Source organism: Lutjanus erythropterus, chromosome 14 (assembly GCF_056507025.1).
Source record: "Lutjanus erythropterus isolate fLutEry1 chromosome 14, fLutEry1.hap2, whole genome shotgun sequence".
Classification (NCBI taxonomy): domain Eukaryota; kingdom Metazoa; phylum Chordata; class Actinopteri; order Lutjaniformes; family Lutjanidae; genus Lutjanus; species Lutjanus erythropterus.
In genome coordinates, this window is record NC_139330.1 from 32,219,576 (window position 1) to 32,242,841 (window position 23,266).

The 23,266-nt window shown below is 37.9% G+C and overlaps 1 protein-coding gene across 2 annotated transcripts in view; it reads right to left on the minus strand.

Moving 5' to 3' along the window:
* atrnl1a (attractin-like 1a) overlaps nt 1–23,266 on the minus strand; it is a 406,244-nt gene that overhangs the window by 224,468 nt on the left and 158,510 nt on the right. For both annotated transcript variants that reach the window (XM_084735770.1, XM_084735769.1), the window contains 2 exons: nt 18,971–19,064; nt 2,290–2,342 (listed from right to left, as the gene is read on the minus strand). In XM_084735770.1, coding sequence (XP_084591896.1) covers nt 2,290–2,342; nt 18,971–19,064 — 147 coding nt within the window. The remainder of the gene's footprint in view (nt 1–2,289; nt 2,343–18,970; nt 19,065–23,266) is intronic.

Here is a 23,266-nt window from a genome sequence, read left to right on the forward strand (position 1 = left end):
TCTTGGCACAAATACGAGTGTTTGGAACAGAGTGAGCATGAATAAATAGAAAGGTGGATTATGTTGTGAGAGTGATTTGAAAGTTTGTCCAACACTTATTACTATTGGAATCCAGTCTAACTAAGAAACAGTCATTCAAACAGCCTCTGTTCTCTGTGGGAGAGAAAAGGACACGTCTTTACAGCAACTCTTGATTTGAGAGCACACTTGCCAACCTTGAAACCTCACATGAGATTTTTCTTTAACTAAAGCAGGAGTTTGGGGGTTCTCTACCCAGAAAAACCTGCAGTCTGACATTTAAAGAATGAAAATAACAAAATAATGAGGACACATTTTTGGGCAAACACATGCCTGAAAATGACCTATAACAGACATGTATTAGCTGGGATGGGAGCACAGCATTCAGCCTCTCCTGGTCCAATTTCAAATTTGATTACAGTGACACAGTAAATGAATATTTTTCATTTATTTTACATATTTTGTCTATGGGTCAGTTAGTTAGGCTGCTCTAAGAATAAATGTGCTCATTTTCTTTAAAACATTACATGTGACACTAGAATTCTTCCTCCCAGGACGTCTCCACTTCTGTCTGTCTCTCACTAAGTTGTGTCTAGAAGGGAACCCTTATCCATCAAACATCTCATGAGAGCAATCATTCTAACCCAAACCACGATTTTTACAACACATACCAATCTCCCAAGAGTTTCGCAAATCAGGGGTTTCCTTCTAGACACAAGTCTTATGGACTGAGGAGACGGAGGAGGACGAGGTGGGAGCGTGAATGTACTCAGGAGAGGATACAGTCGTACAGCGGGTGCGAGCAGTTCTCTGCCATGTCACAAAAAGACATTTGGTGCAGCTGTTTTGTTGTCCAGGTGGAAACACTTTTAGAGTCATAGGGCTTATAAAGGCTTTCTAGTGCCACAAATACGTCATAAAGCCAAAGAAATAATGACCCCAGGAGGAAACTGGGAGAGGGCAATGAAAAACGTGAGTCTCCTGGGAAAACTGGGAGGATTGGCATGTGCATTTGAGAGTGGAGAACCAGTTTATCTGTGCACACAGGCTCTGACTCCAGGGGCCTCATTAATAAAATGGACTTACCATCAGTGTTCTTAAGTATGACTTCAGTAGACGTATTCTTTATAAAACCTTACTTTGACGTAGAAATGACTGATTTTTCTGCTGGTTATGTCGGGGTACTGCAGTACAGCGTGCATACGTGCCCAAGCCTGTGTTGGCCTTTGCAACAGTTTTATGAGCCATGTGATAGAAATTATCATTAAAGGTGTGACAAATTAATAGAAGTGCATTCCCAAGCTACATGTTTGGCTTTATTTGTCACCTCATAATCACGTCTACTGAATAATATATGTTGTCAGGCTTCAGTCCCCTCTAACATTGCAGTGATCTCATCTTCCAAACACTTCACTTTTCTCTTTTGGTTCATGGCTATTCACTAATTTTTGAGGTTTACGTCAAACTCTTCTAATAAGCTCAACAGTTTGCCGACCTATCATCTCTGACTAATTGAATAATTTACCTTTCTTCTTGAATGTTTGATTTATAGAAACCCAAATCATTCTGTATTTTAAAGCTTGTTCTACATATCAGTTGAATGCCTGAAAATCATATTGTTGCAAATATTAAATTATTAACCATTAATCACTTCCACTTTAATGAGTTTAACAATTTTTGAATTACAAAGCATAAAAAAAGTTCATTTCAAAAGTTGAGTTTGATACAAAATTAATTAAGGAATGAATTGTGTCTGATATGTTTTCATTGCAAAGTAAGTTTTAATACCTTGTTAAAATGCCTAACATATAGCACTACACCGTGCTTTCATTTAGTAGTCCAGGGTTCATGGAAAATATGAATCTAAGAGTATTTTTATAAATGAGGCCCCTGAACTATCTAGTCATGTTTACTTTTCTGGCTCAAAGACTCAACATAGTTTGACTGAGATGATTTCTGTAGTTCAGTAAGTTCATGTTCTTTCATTGAGGCTAGCATTAACTCCAGTCATTTTAAACTCAGGAAGGCGAGCAAGGTTAGCATTTGCTCTTTGGCTAGCTTCCATCCTGGAGTACATTAATGATCACGGGATACAGATTGACTTTGCATGGAAGGAACAGACTTCAGCTCTGTGTCTATGTGTGTGTGTGTGTGTGTGTGTGTGTGTGTGTGTGTGTGTGTGTGTGTGTGTGTGTGTGTGTGTGTGTGTGTGTGTGTGTGATGGCCAGGGGGGAGAGGGAGACTCAGGTGTAGCGGCAGTAGGATACTTACAATAACATGTTCCTCGGAGAGGGTTACCAAGGTAACGGTTCTCTGAGTCACATCTGGAACAACACAGAAAAAGAAATGACAGGTGGAGAGGGGAAGAAAAAGAAGAAGAAGAAGAGAAAGAGAGAGAATAATGGCATTAGCATTCGACGAGGATTGAGTTTTTACAAAGACACATTTTTGTGCTGGAGTGTGTGTGTGTGTGTCTGTCAGGTGGGCCCTTGCTGCAGGTATTGTCTTCCCCCACCTCTCTGCGAGGTGATTTCCCTTGACAGTCCTGTCTGGCCATAGCTGCTCATTTTTTCCCCAGGGGCCCACACACACATGGACACACACATTACTATTGGAGAGAACACCTTGAACTGTAGTGTTTGAGAGAGAACACTATTACAGATGCCTGTCATGCTAACCTCCTGAAGCAGTCTGTTCAAAACCAGATTTCATGCATTTGCAAGAGCATCAGAGGGTCACCAGTTTGAATTTCCGCAGAAGAAAACCCTTGAAAAAAAAAAAAGAAAAAAAAAGAGAGAATCTTTTTTTTGAATAACAAACAATTACTCCTATGAGCTTGAGTGGTGGCATTAAAAAGTTTAAGGCCCCTGGAAATTTGGCTTGAAATAATAAAAATCCAAGCTGAGTGCCTCATTAAGCATCCACAAGAATCTGAGTGGAAATAAACATTCATAACTATAAAAAAAAAAACAAAAAAAAAAAACAGCTCATTTTGTTGTGTAGACCATTTCCTAAGACTGTGTAGGCGTGGCAGGTCATGTTTCGATTGACATCTCAAGAGTACAAGAACAATGTTGAGTTGGACTCAAAGAGGTGTCATTCCACCTAGTGGGAAAACTAAAGTGTGAAATAAAATATAAAAATGTAGTCTATATGGATTCATATAAATGAAATGTACATCATTTATTAAATATTTTGGTTTATTGTGGTTACTTTAGATTTTGTTTAATGTCTAAACTTTCTCTGTGTACTAAAATGTACATTAGAATCTAAACGACTTAGAAAGATATTGTGGATTTGGGTTTCTAGGGGCTTTAAAGATGCTCCCATCACAGAGGATGACAGCTGTATAGAGCGTGGATTCAGAGCGCTAACAACGGATTCTAATGGAGACACAAGAAAAGCATCAAAAACTGACCAGAATGTGTATATAACCTCCTCAAACCACTCCTGTTGCATCATCCACTTCTCTAATGTTCAATCATATCAATCAATCAATCAATCAATCAATCAATCAATCAATAACAGTATAATGTCAGCATACTGCATTATACAAGACCTACGTTGGAGCTTTGAAGCTACACAAAAATGCAACAGCATGACAGAAAAACAGTGTATTTAGCTACACTGAGGAGGAACCATTCAGTGGGTGAATACTGAATGAGACAGATTTCTAATGCAATATTCTTGTTGAACATTTGTGGAAGCTTTTTGTGAAATCCTTTGTATTCATCTCATTCATTCAGATGTTTATTTTTCTCTCTGGATTGACACTGATCAATGCAAAAGAAAAACTATTAACATACTTCAGACATAAGAGCAAGACATCGCAGTGGAAATACAACAATCACTGTCATTATGGACATTTTTCTGTTATTTTAAAGAATAGCATGTTGGGGGAAAAAAAAAAAAAAAAATATATATATATATATATATATATATATATATATATATATCACGCCCTGTCAGTCATTCTTCAAACAAGAATCTACTCAGCTGTTCATTTGTATTTCATTTAGATGTGTAAGTCAATCCTCTGTTACTGTGGCCAAATAAAGGTTGATGGTCTTTGAAAAAGATGGACATTTGTTGATGGACAGTAATTGGCAGTGGTTGAAAGTTGTGACCTTTAGGTTAAGGGAGAGTCCCTTACGACCAGTAAGCTCCGCCGCAACACAATTAGGTGAAAAAACCAATTGATTTTTATAGTAGAAATCTAATGAATTTTTTTAAAATACATAATGGGATTGCACCGGTTTCACAGGGGCCAGTGGTCCAAGAACATTACAGCTTTTAAAGACAATGTACATTTAAACACTCAGCAAAAGTAATTAAAGGAAAATATCAGGGATTTTTTTTTGAGTTATCAAGAAGTGATGTCCATGCTTTTTAGGCCATTAAAGTGTCAAGATGGATGACGTGTACCTGAAGCAGTTCAGACCAAAGATAAGAAAATTATTGCCTGGCAGTAGAGAACAAAAGTGAAAGGTTTTAAACTTCCACTGTCAGCTGAGTGGACACGAAATGTTAAAAATTGGGATAACAGGAGCAAATGTGAGTGTTATTATAATGCTTTTAACATGTATTTAAAGAGCATTTGCATTACTGTGATGAAGGGGCATAAATCTTACTTTTTATGTGTGTGAGTGGCTCTAAATGACATTCATCTGGGACAGTTTAAAAAGGAAAACAAAAAGGGTGTTTGTTGACATTGCAACAGCTCGATGAAATTCTGTATCACGGCCATGTAGAGAAAAGAAAACATGCTGTTTATCAAACCCATATGCAGGTATTTGACAAGCTTTGCTAAATAGGGACAATAAATCATCGAAAGCGCAGTCCAGAGACCGTTTCACAGTGTAACGGAGGAAGGACGGGAGGATTCGGGAAGACAAATCAAGGCAGGTTGAGGAGAGAACACGGAGAGCATAAAAAGCACAACCAAGAAAAGAATGACGGAGGGGAGAAAAAAAAGAGGAACGAGTGAACGAGAACAAGAGGGCAGGTGAGGTTTACAGCCAGAATATTTGTGAATTCTCTTGTAGTGCAGCAGCAGGTCATAGAGCAGCGCCGGATGCTGAATATTTCATTCTATAAACCCCCGGCCAAGGACGAGGCCTTAAACCACAGCGGCCTCGCGGAGCTTCCACCCTGAATCAGGAGTTTAGAATGACAATAAAACAACTAAAGAAGCACTGTGGTACTTTTGCTCTAATAGTAGCGTGTGAATCAGTTTAAGAGACCACTTGATGCTTGGACCGATGTGTTCCAGTACACTGAGATTTCTGCTGAAAATTACACAATGGTCCTTTTCCAGAAGCTGGATGGGCTTATTTTATTTCATCTGGCAGCATTCAGTGAGTCTTACGGCTTTGATACAGAATTACTTACTGCGTATGAAAACAATGGCAGATAAAAGACTTGCTGTTCAGCAAAACATTTATTTCTGGCATCTGCTAGGCAACATATTTATTTAGAAACAGAGAAAGTGAACACAGAAATGTCTTCATCTATAGTAAATAGAGTGTCAAAAGGAAGTGAGAGAGGTTTGTAGTGGTTTCCTGGTAAAATCCTATTAGAAGGCCAAAAGAACCATCTCTGAATCAGTTTCTGATACATCTTTTACCTCTGTGCCATAGAGCTCCACTGTGGCTCCAAAACTGTTAGAAACACATCAATGAGCCACAATGTTACACTTTCATTACCATGAAGACACACAATAATACAAATACAGTCCTGCTGCCCCAAATACTCACTAGAGCACCAAATGTGTATTGATGCACTGCTGCAATGCACTATTTCCTCCTGTTTAGGTCACCAGTTGCAAAGAACAACAAAAGATTGCAGCAGGTTTTGGAGGAAGAAGGAAAGACATGAAGACAGAAAGGAAGAAAAAGAAGGAAAGAAGGAAGCAAGGACTGAAGGTGGGAAAGGAGGTAAAAAGGAGGAAGGACGGACAGAAGGAAGACATAAAGATGCGGTTCCACATCAGGGAATCATGAATGTTAGACTTACAATAGTAAATGTACTCAACAGAGTTGTAATGTAAGAAAGCACAGCGAGAAGGGTCCAGGCTTATATTACAGCACTGAATCCTTATCAGCCCTCAGAATCAGTAGACAAACCTCCTGTGTGTGTGTGTGTGTGTGTGTGTGTGTGTGTGTGTGTGTGTGTGTGTGTGTGTGTGTGTGTATGTGTGTGTGTGTGTGTGTGTGTGTGTGTGTGTGTGTGTGTGTATGCAAATGTTTAGCGAAAAAAATGTTTGATAGACGTATAATTTTTAGATCATATTTGGCTCCTTTGTGGGTCTGGGCCAATTTATGACATCACATTTATCACAATAAATCTAAATCTTCTTGTGGAGAAACAGGCTCAGGCCTCTACGTGCTCCTCTGTGGCGGCCTGCTGGAAGCGACTCCAAAGCTTTTAAAGTCACTGAGTCCTCTTGAGATGAGGCTGCGCTCTCTCCAAGTCTCTGCTCTGGATTCCAAACTGTTCGTTCAATAAGCCTCTTTCATCCTCTCTTAAGCTTCTCTTCTCCACTTCTGAAGGGCACTCCACCTTTCTTTCTTTAGTTCTTTCCTTTGGTTTTTTTCTTGCCTTTCCTTCTTTCTTCTTTTCTTTCTTCCTTCCTCATTTCTTTCCTTTCTACCTTCTTTCCTCCATTCTTTCCTTCCTTCCTTCTTTTCACTTTTCCTTCCTTTCTCTTTCCTCCTTTACATTCCTTCTTTTCTTCCTGCCTTACTTCTTCCCTCCTCTACTTCTTTCTTCCTTTCTTTGTCTTCCTTCTTTTCTTGGCAGGAATTTCAGCAAAGATGTTTTTGGCAGTAAGGAAGTTAAGTGATCAGATTCATAAAGATATATTGTTCTCGTTCTTCATAAGGATGTTGCTTTTGAGTCATGAGACTAATAAATATAGCTTTTAAAAATACATATTTTAACTCCTGTCCTTTTGGCAGGACAGTTGTTACCACATGATCAGTCTATATTTAATGTCTTTAATCTGGCTGCCATAAACAGCTGGATCCAGTAAAGGTGTATGTCTGTTTCATGTTAATTAGACTTTAAAATAATGCCAAATTTTCTCTGAATGAGTCAGTGTCGGTTTATGAATCATAACAAACCATTAATAATCTTGTAGAAGGCGTAGACGTTTATAATTGAGGAAAAAAAACATTTTTTTGGTGCTTTGAGTACCACAATCCAAGTGTCATTTACTCTCATTATACTGGAGAGAAGGCAGACCCCTCAACGGCCGATATCTCAACAAAACTATCTATAAAGATAAACAGCACTACAGTCCAGGGAGACAACATGGACAACTAGCTAGAGCAATGTGAAATACACTAAAATGAGCCTGTGTATACATTTTCCCAGGTAACGTTACAGAGAGACGCACATTATCCAGTTAAAAACTAGCAGGAGGAGATTTTTCTTTAAATAATTATATTTTTGATGTTATATTTTATGGTTATTACAGTGGAAACACCATTGATTTTGTCCACGGGAGCTGACAAAATCTTCAAGTTTTTCAATTGCAAGGCTTGGAATTTTCTTTAATCTGGTAATGTAGGTTACATTCTAACTATAAAACACTAACACAAATACACAAATTATGGCTGAAAAAGCAAAATGACCAAAGCAGAAACAAAGCTTGTCATATAGCTAGTGTGTTAGCTGTCCTCTGGTAATGCCTGGTCGTGTCCTGAGGCTGATACTGGCCAAATAGGTTTTCACATTTATGTTTTGTGTTAAATCCAACATGAAAAGCCACAGAGAAGAAGGATAAGCAGAGCTGCAGGAGGCTAAGAAGTGGGGGGGCAAGGATGAGCTATTTTCTCTCTTGGGGGGACACTGGACGCAGAGCTCCAACAAAAAGGGGACGGACACTTAAGCTGCTTACAACAGCCTAATGGGGACAAGATAAGGGGCCACACAGGACTGGACAGCCTCATCACTTAGAATACACTCTGACTCAGCTACACAGGCAAAGACACACACACACACACACACACACACACACACACACACACACACACACACACACACACACAAGTGACAGGTATTTTTCTCTGCTTGCTCTTCCTGTAAACCTCTGCAAGGATAAACAAATTGGAGATTAAAGGTCACGATGATGTTGGTCCTGCTTGTGTCTGTGCGTCTTTTATTGTAGAGGTGTAGTGGTGTTTTGAACTGATTTTTCTAGGTGCAAAAATCACTGAGTATGGTTAGCAAAACAGGAAACTACACCCTGTATCAAACCCTGTTTTGCAACATTCAAAATGACAAACATTCATTAGCCCAAACAGACTCTCTCCCCACAGTCAAGTAAGTAAAAGATGCAAATTAGCAGTCAATTAGTGGAGTTCTCTACATTTGGAGAGGAGGCCAATTAAAGCTAAATCAACACAATCAAACAATCAGTCAGACAATGCGACGATAAACAAGGAGAAATAAAGTGGAGATTTCAGTAGAGTGGATGTGAACGAGTGCACAGACTACGTCACGCTCATGCAGTAAAAATAACATAATAGTCCACACAGGTTATTTATTTTATACAGATTATTCATAAATGTTGTAATGAAAACAAAAACCACACTTAAGCAGCAGGGGAACATCTGGTGAGCTCGTGGAGCTCCGGTATAGACCAGATCCCAGCAATCTTGACCTGCCACCTTCACGCTCTGAGCTACCTGTCTGTGGAACAGCTGTTTACCGTTCACACCTTCACACTGGCCCTGTAAACACATGATGCAATCAGACACAGTGTGCACTGCACTGCTTTAGATATGATATGATTTGCTGTAAGCATCATTTTTATAGGCTGTCCAACGCTTTGGTCCAGAGAAATTAATTTTGACAGCTACTGCTGCTATTGATGATCACATTTTCTGTGCCTTTTGTGTAATTTATATGTCTTTTTTAAAAAGAAACATTTTAAATGAAAATACAGACACTTTTAGGAAATGTCAGGTACCAGCAGCATTATATTTTTGAATTTAAAGTTATAGCATATATACATATGAAAGGGGTCAAAATGACCATCCTGGCTGTTCTAGTTTTGAGGAGGAAGTCTTTTTTTATTTTGCATTTTGAGAACAAAGTTGAAATGTTGAGAATAAAGTTAAAATACCATGTCAAGAATGAAGACAAAATTGTATGATGACTTTATCCTCAACAGGAAAAATAAAGAAAACAATCTTCCTCCTCTAAATGATTTTTTCTTGTGTCTGGCACTAATATTGAAAGTTCAATTTTATTCTAAACAATTTGACTTTATTCTTAAAATGCAAAATTAAATAAAAATGTTCCCCTTCTCATTTTTTCCCTTATGCTTTGCCCTAATGCTCTTCCATATTTTCAAATATCTCCTTGTGATAATAAGGAAATGCAGCAATGTGACAAAATATATTCATTTCTCTTTGATGAAAAGAAAACCTGTTGCTGGGGAACACAAGAGAACAAGTGATAAAATCAATTGTAGAAAAAGATAAGACGAAATGATAAGAGCAATATATTTTTTTAAAAAATCATATCAGCAAAGCTAGGTATCTAGTTTTTCATGGTACTGTCATGGTACTGACCTAAATGTATTTTTAACACCTGGTAATGAAGACTCAGCTACTCAGACTCAAAACACAGGCACTGATTGGAAAAGACATTGCGTGCAAAGACAGGGCAGCACATATATTTATATATTATTTGTTGTTCACTACTTGACGAGCAGGAACAGCTTGCTGTAGCACTGCATGTTAAAAAGTATATTATTTTTATTCATTCTATTGTACATTAAATTTACCACTTATACATGCAGTCATGACTGATGTTAACTGAAATGCTTGCATGGTGCTGTGTGCAGTTTTCAGGGACTCTGTTCATTTACTCTAACATCTTATTTTATTAATTATTTTCTAATGACACTAGTCTGATAAGCTGGAACAACTAAAGTTTACTTCAAAAACTATTTAATTTACAGTTTTATATGCAGTATAGCAATAATGCTGCTGAAATAAAACTCAGACTGATTGACATGTATTGTGCATTGTTTTTGAGAACTCATGACACACAGTCTAAAAGTGTAAAACTTATTCTCATGGTCTAGTCTTAAAAGAACAAACAAAATTAATATTTAATCAGCACCATGATAGTATCAGGAGAAAGTGCATCATCACAGCCCTAATAATTACTACAGCCACTAGAGGTCACCACCAAGCATTTTTAAAATAAAGGTCATAATAAGCTGCTTGCACAGATGACCTATACGGCCATTTTTCTGGCGAGTACGGGCTGACAAAAACACCTGCTCTACCTAATGGCCTCATTATTTCTGACTCTGAGTGTTTGTGACTCTGCACAGAACATACAATATTTCTCACACACACAAATGCGCATCCACACACCTGCTGTAAACCTGAGGGCGCCCACCATCCGCCCCCAGAGGGAAATTGCTCGTTCATAATCAAAACGACAAACAAACGGCCCTTCGCTTGGCACGCCATTTTGGAGTGACTCAAGCAAAACAAACAGTGCTGTGACAGAGAGACATTTAGGGGGAGAGAGAGCAAATCAAAGGTGAAAGCGACTGCAGCACAGTGGCTTAGGGATGCACAAGTGATCACACACAAACACACCGTGTCTGCTCTCGGCCTCTGTGGAGACTCCGGCAGAATAATGAATTATTGGTGTGCACTGAAAAGAAACATTACACTCAAAGCACTGACACAGACGCCAAGTGAACAGGAGTGCTCGGGCTGTATGGCCAATTCAGCGTTCGCTCATACTCAGCTGCAGCTGGGTCCTGTTCCAGATTTGCCAATATGTTAGCAGCATGATAATCACACTAAATTGCCCTTGTGTTTCACTTCATTATTCAGTCTGACATATGTTCATGTTGGCTGTTTTCTGTTAAGGAGGAGTTATTTTGCCAAAACCAATCAGTAGTGATCACAAATCCTTCTTGCCAGCATCCTTTTTAGTCAACACAGAAGTTTTTTAGAAAATGTAATATACTTACTGTAAGAGATTATGAAATTATAACAATATGTCATCCAAGTTTCAGTTAAAATACTCGCTTCTCTGACAATAGTGCTGTGATATATCTATTCTGGGTCAGAATAACTTTTTGTATGCCTCTATTATGTTAATTAGAGTGTAGATACTTTTTTTAAGTGTTGAAAAGATTCTACATATAACGCATACATAAACTGATTTATTTGTATACATTTTGCCGCTGACCCTGTCCACCCCTCTCCACAGCACTACATTGCTTAGCTTCCAACACCGGTACCCCTGCTGCCCCTCCAAACCGGGGAGGGGGGTGTGCCGCCCACCATCCACTGTAAGAAACACACTGACAGGAGTGGAGGAATTATGAACTGCCTTACTCTTCCTCTGATTGGCTAATACTCATGAAAAAGCTCATAGTTCGGTGCCTAATAAAATTTGTTTTTTAACACCAAAGTGCACATTTTCGCATGGCCTTTTATTGCGACCAGTCCAAGTCACAACTGTTCAATAATCATGCTGTTTAATGAGCATCTTTATAAGCCACACCTGTCAGGTGGATGGATTATCATGGCAAAGGTTATGAGCACACTTAACAAATCTGTGAACACAATTTGAGAGAAATAAACATCTTTTACTTCAACTCATGAAAAATGAAAATGAAAACACAAGTGTTGCATTCAGATTTGGACCACATATGGGTGCAAACATGTTTTTGTCTAAAACTTTTTTTTTCCTGTTTATTGCACAAGTAAGTTCAATTTCTCCAATGAATCAGTGTTCACAGTGTTTTAAAGGAACACTCCCTGTGCAACACATTAATTAAAACTGACAACAAACATATGGAGAGCTGAGAGTTCAGGAATGGTTGGCTGGCACAGTCAGGAGCTGAGTTCAAGTATGGGATCACTCAAAGGTTATGTTAAGGTTAGCATAAGGAAATAAATGGAAGTCAGAGTTCAAGTTAAGGTCAGAAAATTTACATAATTAGTAGCAAGTGTGATTCAAGATGTTGCATGTGTGTATGAGTGCATGTGTGCAGGGCTTTGAACAGATGGTTAGTATGGTTACAATATTTTAAATCTGCAAGCTACTTGTGACTCACACTATTCAAATCAGTTTCAATGACTACTTTTACAAGCACACTGATTTTCTACTATTATATTGATACAGGTCATGTAAACAGTATATTCTGTTTGGACATTCTGAATGAGGCTTTATTCTGGATGTAGCATTTTCTGATTAAGATGTGTTGACTATGGCAATATCACTCAGGTTTAAGAAACTACAGCCAACTATCCAATAGCTTCCAAGGCTGTGGTAGAGATGCATGTACAAAAAAAAAAGCCCACAGTTCTGGTCAGAGGGAGAGACACACCACTTTGAAAAACTATGAAAGACCGGCATATCAACAGCTTTTTGTATATGCGCATGTTGCAATGCTGACCTTTGCAAGAGGGTGGTTGAATGAATGAAAGAGGAAGTATGTGGTTGTATGGTCAAACACTACGCCAAAGATGAAAAACTCTGAAAAATTATTATGATGCCAAGACGCAAGATGACTCAAGTGGCTCCAGACATTCCACTTTTCAATAATTAAAGTACGCACGGCTGCATGGTAATGGGAATATTAGTGGGAAAGTCATTTTCATCAGCCATGTAAACAGCTTACTGGGAATATTGTCCTAGTCAGAATAATGGCAAATGGCATCCAGAATATTTTGTGCATGGAAACGGCACTGCAACAATAAATCAATTATTAATAATCAGTTGTTAAATGGACTGCCAACTATTTAGACAAATGATAAATAGGTTTGAGTATTTTCTTAATTAAAAAAGTCAAATTCTTTCGAATGCTGATCAACATTTTTCACCATTTTCTGACATTTTAAACAAACAATTATTAATCAATTAATTGAGAAAATAATCACCTGATTAATTGACTATGAAAATAATCATTAGTTGCAGCCCTACATGTAAATACAGTGACTACCTAAAATGCAATAAAACAACAAATCAAACACATTAACAAACATATATGTGTAATTAGCTGTGATACAGTGAACTTCAACACTGCTGTCTACATTGAGGCACAAACTTCAACAAAATGCACTGTGCAAACACACCTGACTCTAAATAAACACATTAATAACTGTACCATCATATAACAGTAACATACACGCATTCAGCTAACCAACCCTAACGCTTATAAACACATTCTGTCAGAATTACAAACAATGATATATGAAACATCCTGACACAGTTAGACAAAGAGAATAAACTGTTTGTCTGATTGCTTCAGTTGTCTTGTCTCATCCTACTGTACTATGTTCTTGTATGTTCCACTGACACACACACACACACAGAACCAACGAAGATTTGTGTGTCAAAGACTGGATGTCGACCTTTAAAAGGGGCATTATGTGTAGGATTTTGTTCTGAAACCAAAAGATACATTGTACAGACTGACTGAAGTTCCTTTTTTGTTGGAACAGAATGACACAGGTCCACTGTGTAGACATTATCAAAAGGTTCTTACGGATGTAGGTCTGAAACATAATGTAGATCATTTTTATGAACAAACTCCACATTATCAGATATTAAAGTATAAGTGTTTGATACCTAGCTGTCTGTAGGTTTCATAGCCTTCATGTAATGATGTCAGAGAAAAGGACATGTTGGATGCTAGTCACGCCATGGGGTTTAGATTTTTGTAAAGTATATTACATATACATGTTAATTAAATATTTACAACATTAAAAATACACTTAACATGTACAACATAATCAATTAATCATGAATAATTAGAAAACAATTTTTACAGTACAGAACAATTTTTTCTCAAAGCTTTGGGTAACAAAATGCAAATGAGAACAAAAACAGCCATGACAAAACAACAATATGTGTGCTTTACGCTTCATGCAAGCTCTCCAATGTGTTGTTCTGGTGCTACACCTTTTACATGCATTACATGCATTTGCATGCAATATATGCATATAATTATGTCTGGCAGTGTGTAATAATAATAAAAGATTCTACACATGAAACCCTATTTCAAGGTCTGCATCCTGTTGTGTTGGTTCTGAGCATGGCTTATGGTTAACTCCATCAGGACACTGTATATTTTAATGTCCATTTCTGAACATGTTAAATGACACAAATGACTCTGGAATTAAGAAAATTAAATGTATTTTTCTTTTATAGATTGCAACAATATTTTCCTATCCTTGATATTACATTACACAGTAAGATGAAAACAATATATATCATTAGTAATTGCACTAAGTCACTGTCATTTCTATCATTAATGTTTCATTCCATCAGTGAGTGTGAACTAAGATTTTCAGGTTCAGCTATAACAATAGCTTTAAGCATCATGCCTGATATGTTCTGATGCACCATACACATCCATTAGGGGGATTACTGCAAGTTGTTGCTACAATATCTCATTCACATTTGTGTCTGAAAACACCCGAAATGATTTACACATTTGTGTCTCAATCAACAGGTGGACATTTGCATTACTATGCCAGCAGTAGTTAGGAATCGATCACTTGTCCTAAGAACCAATCATTGTCCAGGTAGTTGGTCAGGAATGTATAAATATATTCTGGGTTTCTCAGTAAAGGTTCATAACAGTCTTTGGTGCCTTTTGAAAGTGTTGACCACTTTGCAGTTTTTTGGACAGATTACTTGGCTCTTTCACTCTTTTATCATACATCTTCTTTCATCAAACTTCTATCTAAATGACTCTGCTCTGTCTACCACTCTTACCATTCATCTATACATATCTTCTATCTCTATCTTCTATCAACTTTTTATATAATTCACGAGTTACACAAGAGGTAAGTTTCAATGTTTTTTTTTTTTTTACAAATTCCCTCTTTATGAATCTGTAAAGTCAGTCTTTTGGTGGTTGTAAAAGTACTTATTGCTTCATATCCTTTCACAAAGTCATCCAAGTTATACTTTTCATCATGTATTGTATAAGAGATCATTTGAAAACAGCTTGTTATAGGCAAAGGCAATGTACTGTGTATAATATAAAGTTAAAAATTTCACAGAAAAATGAGACCCAGAAGGATTTCTCCCGAAGAGGAAGCCTTGCAATTCGTTGCATCTGGGAAGGATAAAGACACATTTGAGAAGAAATTCATCAATGAGGAGAAAGGTATGTTGTTAGATTCTCATTTCAATATTGTATGTTGGTAGAAAGTTTCAAGAAACTTGAGTTTGTTTAATTTTGTCTCATTATTATACTGTATGCTAGTATAGTTTGGATATTTTGAAGTGGGATTTATATGGTATTAATCCACAGTCAGTACCTAAGCAATGTACTGCTGTGGACGGGGTCAGCAGCAAAATTTATTTTATCCAACTTAAAAAAAAAAGATATCAGATAAATGTACATTGTAAATGTACATGTATTTAGAATATTTTCACCGTTTTACCTTGCTGCCAGGTAGCCTTTTCTGTAACCAATGTTATATTACCCAAATATTGCTCTCGCTCACTCGACCTTTGGTAAAACTGGCAGTTATACCTTGCAGAACCCAGAAGTTGCTGGTCTACTGCTGTTATTGTGTGACAGAGAAATCAAGCTAACCCATTAATATACCAAAGCCACACAATAACACAACAAAACTAAGCGATAGAGGCAACGGTAGACCAAGAACTCCCATGTTCTGTGAGATAAAGTTGATAAAGTTCAGTTTTTGTCCAAGGACACTGGTGGCTTTGGACAGAGTGATATTTGTCTTATATAACTGTTGTTTTTTTTTTGTTCAGAAAAGGCTCTCTGATGTCAAAATGGTGGAAATAAATATAGCATACCCTTGAACTGATATTGCTTTTTTGCAAGCTAAAATATGTTGCTGCTGACCCTGTCAACAGCAGCACGTTGCTTAGCTTCCTACAGTGTTACTTTGCTGCTTCACCAAACTGGAGTCATGGGGACCTCCAGCTATTGATATGGATAAGTACCTCATACAACCACACTTTAAATAGGTCAGACAATCTTAACTATTCTGTTAAGAGCATAGTTTGACATTGTGGTAAATACATCTATTTGCTTTTTTGTCATGGGTTAGATGTGAAGATAATTGCCATTCATACTTGTATGCTAAATACAAAGCCAGCAGGCTACAAAGTAACAAAGTGAAACTACACTGGATGGCTGCTGTGCCTAATTTAAAACATGTGCATGGATATGAGAATGACATTGATCTTCTCATAAAGCTCTCAGTAAGAGAGTCATGTTAAGCAGGGAGCATTTTAAATAATGAGTTTCATAATCTGTATTTATTCATAATCAATCTGATCATCAGGTTATGGAGTATTTGCCAACGAAAACATTGAGCCAGGAGAATTCTTGCTTGAGTATGTTGGCAGACACATCACCGGCTCGGAAGGAGAGGACATGTTCAAAGAGCACTTGGATGTAGATGCAGCATTTTTGTATTTCTACTCCTTTCAGGGGCAGACTTTCTGGTAAGAACAATTGATTGAATCTTGCAGATATTTCAGCCATGTTTAATAATATCTCTAATCTGTAACAAATCTGTTTCCCTATGCAGTGTTGATGGCACTAAAAATACAGAAAGACTTGGAAGATTCATAAATGATGATCACATCAACCCAAATAGCAAAATTAAAATAGTAAGTAACACAGCCAAAAGTCACCTGTCTTGCATTTAAACTATACCATATTGATATTAACACAGAACAACTGACTGTAAGTCTGATTTTTTGGTTTGTGCTTATGTGATCAACAGATACTGGATGAACAGAAAATGCAGCATCTGTGTGCATTTGCATGGAAACCCTAACCGTCCACAACGACATGTATGTTTATGTTTATATTAACATTTATATTTACACAGTTTGTTACATGCCACTTATCTCAGAGTTTTTATCATTTAACTAAGTGGTGAGGACCTCTGATCTTGTCAATACTGTAAACTTTGCAAACTAGCATAAATTCCTTGTTGTATTGAATTATGTACTAAAATAAAATACTAAATGAAAGTGAATGAAGTGCCTGTGAAAACCCGTCAGGTGAGTATTTTTGGACTAAACTTCACAGGACTAGTTAAAGTGTGATGTCAAATCAGTTTTTAATTATTAATTAAAAGTGAAATTTAAGGATTACTGCTGGTCATTTTATACATAATTGTATTTTTTTTCATCCTATTAAGATTCATAAATACTGTGCTGCCTTTTGGGTAGCCCTTTATTTTAATAGTGTTGAGCTTGAAACTTCCACTAAAGCTTAGCCTTTATATTTTGTTACAAAAACATAATGTAAAAAATCATGTTTCAGGGGACTAGTTTCTTCACCAAGTTGTCTGTTTAATAGATGACTTACATACTGTTAGACTCTCTGAGGCTGCAGGCCATTCACACTATGGGGAGTGTTAAAAAGTGACGTGTGTGACTGAATCATTAAAATCCCTGCTACAGCCAGCAGAGGCACTGCTGAGTATACACTTAAACACTCACACACTTTCAAGTCCCTTCTTGGCAAAAGTTAAAAAAAAAATCACCAGAGGGTTTTAGAGATGATTTTATTGTGATTTAAGGCATGACCAAGAGGGGACTTAAAAATTGTCCCCTGTTGGCCATCAAGTCCCCTGTTGGTGAGTAACAATGGAAGTCCACTGTTAGATAGGTCCGCAAGTGTGCGCACACACACACACACACACACACACACACACACACACACACACAGTATGTACTCTGTTTCTAGCCTCGCCTGCTAGATTTATTGATGCAGCAATTTTCAGTCTGTCTCCATGCTGTGTTGGTTCGCCAAGCCATTTAGGATATTGTAGTGCTGCAGCGGTCAAATCTGGCACAGTCAGGGGAAAACACACACACACGCTGTATCCAGACACACACATTTGTTCATCAGGGTTGTTTCCATTTTCCCAACAACCAAAAATTGATTTTAGAGCTAAATCCTATTTCCATAAACCCAAATTCAAATTAACCCAAAACTTGAAGTGACAGTTCTCCACAATATCAAAAATACAGATTTCTCCCCGGAGCCTGTAGTGCTTTAATCTGTCATACAGATGTCTGTCTTATCTTGAATATGATGGAACTAGATGGCAGTCGGCTTGTGGTGCTCAAAAGCATAAAAAAAAACCCTCAACATCAACGTATGTTTCCAGAAATCATGACACCATTACTGAAGATTTTCAAGAGACCTTGTTGTGAGTTTCATGTAGGAACGATTGTCTTTCTACAGTAGAAACAAAGTAGCTGAAATCTCCAAAACCAAGTAACTCACACCAAAACAACCTGAATGGACTAACAGCACTGCAGGCCAGAGGACAAATGATAAATGTAATGGAGCTGTGATGATTAATCCCTTAATCCATTACAAATCAATTATTAAATTAATTGCAAACAATTTTGATGATCAATTAATCAGTCTCTGATTTCAGCTTCTTAAATGTAAATGCTTTCCAGTTTCTTCATTCCTCAGTGCCACCAAACTAAATATCTTTGGGTTGTGGACAAAAGAAGACATCATCCTGGGCTTTTTGGAATCACTGATCAACATTATCAACAAATAAAATAACCATTTGTTGCAGCCCTGTAACTTTTGATTTTGGGGTGAACTGTTGTGGTCTCCCAAAATTCTTGAGCCTCTCTGTATGTTTTTTTACTTCAGTTTTCACAGAGGAACCCAAAAAGCACTACTTAATGGCATTCAGTGTCATGCTGAAGCATCTTCTGGCTGAGTGGCCATATTTGGACATCATCATGCTGCCAGCTTCATGCAGTGTATGCTCCTTGTTTTCAAAAATATTTTGTTCAATGACCAGTAGATGTTAAGTGTTTTGTATGAATTAATTGGACCTGCTCTTGATTGAGGGCCTGCAACATGGGGGTAGTGTGGGTGTTGACTCATACTGCAGTTACATGATGGTATACTCACAGTTGACACTGGTCTCCCTTGATGCCTTTAGTGGTGCAGAAGCACTTCCCCGTGTTGACATGGCACACATTGGCATGGCTGTTACACTTGCATGCTGCAAAGAAAAGGAATACAAAGATTGAAGGGAGGTTTTATCACACATTTAACACATTTATACCAGATTATATCTAGATTTTTTCGTTGCAAGTTGCAGAGTCTGGGCAATATCAGCTGTAGAGACGTCTGCCTTCTCTCCAATATAATGGAACTAAATGGCACTCGGCTTGTGGTCAAGGGACCAAAACATATATTTAAAAAATTCAAAACCAGTGCCTTCTTCTAGAAAGCATCATGGTTCCTTCAAATAATCTACAGACCTTGTTGTAGGAACTACTTTCTTTCTGCAGTACAATCTACCAGAACAACTTTAGAATCTACTGGAACTAGACTTTCTGCGAGAAAGAAAGTAGATGATCAACAGCACTACAGGCCAGGGGAAAAATATGTATTTCTTAATGTAAGGGTTAACACATCTCAAAGCAGAATCTCTTTTCAGTGTGGACTCATGATTACAGTTTTCAGAACCCATCAGTTTATTAAAGACAATTTTGTGCAACCGCTGCTTGAGCGAGACAGTAATCCTCGACTACTCAGCATCCAGCACTAAGACCTGCATACTGTATAAAAACGCAATAATCCTTTAACGTTGCGCTTATCCATACGCCAGCTAAGAGAATGCATGCAGACAAAGAGTGTGGGAGAAGGGAAGGGGAAGAAAAAAAGAGTCTGTGGGGGAAGGTGGAGGAGAGAGGGAAGGTACTGACAAAGGTTGAGAAAGCAGAGATGGAGAGTTAGAGAGAGAGAGACAGACAGGAGTGTCATGAGAAGACAGAGGAAAGAGTAAGAAAAGGACAAACCACTAATTTTCTGAGAAACACAGAGCATCTTGTGGCTCTGAGTCATTCACACTCTGAACTAACAGGTGTTTAGTTCTTCATCGAAATGCTTTTTTCTTGTTTCCCTGCTCTTGGGTAAGACTACATTTTATGTACATTTACCTGATCCAACTGTAAAAAGCATAATTACTTGTGCACTTTGGATTTTCTTTCAAAACTGTTTAGAAAGAAACAGCAGAAAACAAATGTTTATTGGCAACAAAAGGTCACCACCTGAAAATGTACTAATCACCTTTGTTAGGAAACTGAGGTGCCTATTTAGGCCCATTTAAGGGTGAAGTTCATTTTTTTCCCAAGTCTGTCTTAAAACTGCCATAGTGAATATTAGTCCACTATTCCCTCCCTCTTTTAGCTCTGTTTTAAAAAGTATCATTCAGGAATTGCTATAGAAGCTAAGGTATTAGTAGTGGCACCAGCATGAAAAATGTTACTACTAAGGCTTGCCAGTGGGGTTGTGGACCTTTGGTTGTCTTTTTAATCAAGATGACTGTCAAGATAAAGCCACAATCACACATGAATAAGATAGAGAAACTACACAGCAGCCATGTTATGACAAGGGAACTAAAATGTCCCTGTACTGAAGGCCAAATGTCAAAATATGATATTGGTAGTACACCAGGGAAAGGAAAATATGCTACTGTAATATGGTAATGAGCTTTGAGATGTAATCAAACAAAATTAAATTGACTTTGGCAAAAGCAGAAGGCTGTCTGGAAAACTTCTGGAACATTTTGAGCCGCATTAGGTGAAATTTGGCTTTTGGCAGCTATGATAAGTAGTCGGCTTTTGATTAGAGAAACAGAAATCGGGTGAGTGTAATGTTTTTAATCGTTCTGTTATGTAAAAGCAGAGCATGATGTAGCCGGATGATTCACACGGAGCCGAGCCTGTAATTTAGACACTAAATCACTTCTGCATGGAGTGACTAATGGCAGAGACAAACAGGAACGTTCTCCATACCCTTGTGTATGGTGTGTATGCGTTCATATCCTCACAAGGCCACTCTTCCCCGTGTCCCTCTCCAGCTGAATTGACTTTGTGCTTTGTTCTTATTCTTTCCAATTGGCACAGAGACAGGCCCTGTAATAAAACAGTGGTGCGCTCAGGTCAAGGTAAAGCCAAGGCACCGACAGATAATGAGAGGAAAACAACCTCTCCTCCTCCGCCTGGGAAGAGTGCCTGATTTGATCGCTTACACAGAACAAAAATAAGGTAGGAGACAAAACCGCTGCTTTAAATATGTAGATTTTTGAACACACACACACACACACACAGAGCAGCAGAAAAATGAGGTTGCTCAGTGGGGCATTTAAATGTCAGCGGGCTCAAAGTCGAATTGACGTTCTTCAACTTGAAAAACAGACACTGACAGAAGAATAACAAAATACAATTTCAATCTATTACTTGAAATTACATTGACCCGTCACAAAGAAAATAAACCTTTTCAGACTGGACTGTAAGGGTTTGGGAGATAACTGAGTCTTAACAAAAAGGGGCTTTTAGGCTTGAGATAATAGACAAATCACAGGTGTGTTAGCGCAGGCTCAGGTCACCCTGCTGTTCATACAATATTGATTTAACAGGCAGTCAACAAAGGCATACAAAGGACACAGCTAGGAGAAATGTGCATTCATGCACTCACACAGATTTTGCCAATGGCACTTGAGAAAAGCCAATAGACAGAAAGAAAAGACTGAGCCGGAGATGGAGAATTCGAGTTAAAGGCTCTTCCAGAGTTGTTTTGGTTTTGAGGTTTGCTGAAGAGCAAAGCTTCACACATAGGACTAAACAGGGAAACTTAGTCTTCTCTCAACTTTTACTATCAAACCAGGATCTTAAAGCCCAAATTGTAGTTCAGTGTGTGAGATTTAGGGGGATTTGTTGGCAAAATATGGATGAAATGGAAGATAATATTCATAAGTATGTTGTCATTTAGTGTTTAATCACTTAAAATAAAAATCACTGAGCCTCACACAAGAAACCAGTTACGAAATAATTTATCTAAATTTTGTTTGGATTTATAATTTATTTAGAATCTACTTCCTGCTTCACAAATTTGCTGCTTTTACCTTTTCTATATCATCTTGTGTTCAGTTGTTCAGAGGTTTAAGACTGTTCTTTAGACAAAACAAGTAATTTGAAGACATCTATGGAGCCAGTAAACTGGTATAATGTGGATGTTTGAAGTTGCACAAAGACTTGACTTATTTTGCCAAAAAATGACTTGGTCCCACTTCTGCAGTAAACTACACCTGACAAAACATAAGGAGGGCCATGATGTTTTTAAGGGGCAGATCCAGAGAAATATAATAAACAACATCAATATTTGCATGAAAAAGCCCCCAGATGAAGACATTTTAACATTATGTTATTGTGGCATGTGAGTATGACATTGGATATATCTAAAGGTGAATAAATGAAAACAATATTTTATTTTGAAAGCTTCAAACATTTTTGTTGAACATAAGCCCACCACCTACAATGTGACCAGAAGAGATCATTAAATTATATGCATTAGAGTGTAATCTCTTGCTGCATTCACTTGCACTTGGACTTCAGAGTTTCAGTCTTCAGCAAAGTTCTGTCCAGCCCACCTTTTCATATATATATTTCAAATTAGAACTGGGGTGGCAAGGCATCTTTTAGAGGCTAGATCCACCCTGGCTTCATCCCATATTTAATCAAACAGAAAATACACATAAGAAAACCTAATCTACATCGATATGGTTCTCACTGCACCATCCATCCACCCATTCAGTCAGGCCTATCACGAAACATGCAGATAGTTATTGTAAAATAAGTATTTGACTCATCCAAGTGGTCTGCAGACACAATATTAAAGAGCCCAGAGGAAGTGAACTCAATTCTGTGAGAATGAGAGAGAGAGCAACTGGAGGTGAAGGGTGTATGGAGCAGGGGAATCATAAAGCAGAGAGAGAGTGAATGAGTGAAATGGGCGGAGGAGAAAGCACATCACGCATCACACTTGCTGACAACACAGAAACAAGCTGCAATAAAAAGAAACCTGATCTCTTAGCAAAAAAGGCTGATTTGATATAAATCACATTTCCCATGACTTGTGCAAGCCCCCTGAAGAGACTATAATTTCTCACCCCACTGCTTCTGCATGTACACAAAAGACGCTTGTTGTCAGGGTGTGTTTGAATGTGTGTGTAGGTGGGAACTGGGCCGTCCGTGTGTGCATGTGTTTGTCTTTCTATCTGTGTGTCTGCATGAGTCAGACAGAGACAGGTAGAGATGAGGAAATAAAAAACAATCCTGACTGAACCTCTTATCTGTTTCTACATTCCCGACGGGATTGCAGTTAGAAAACTCCAGATAACTGAATGGGGTGGAAATC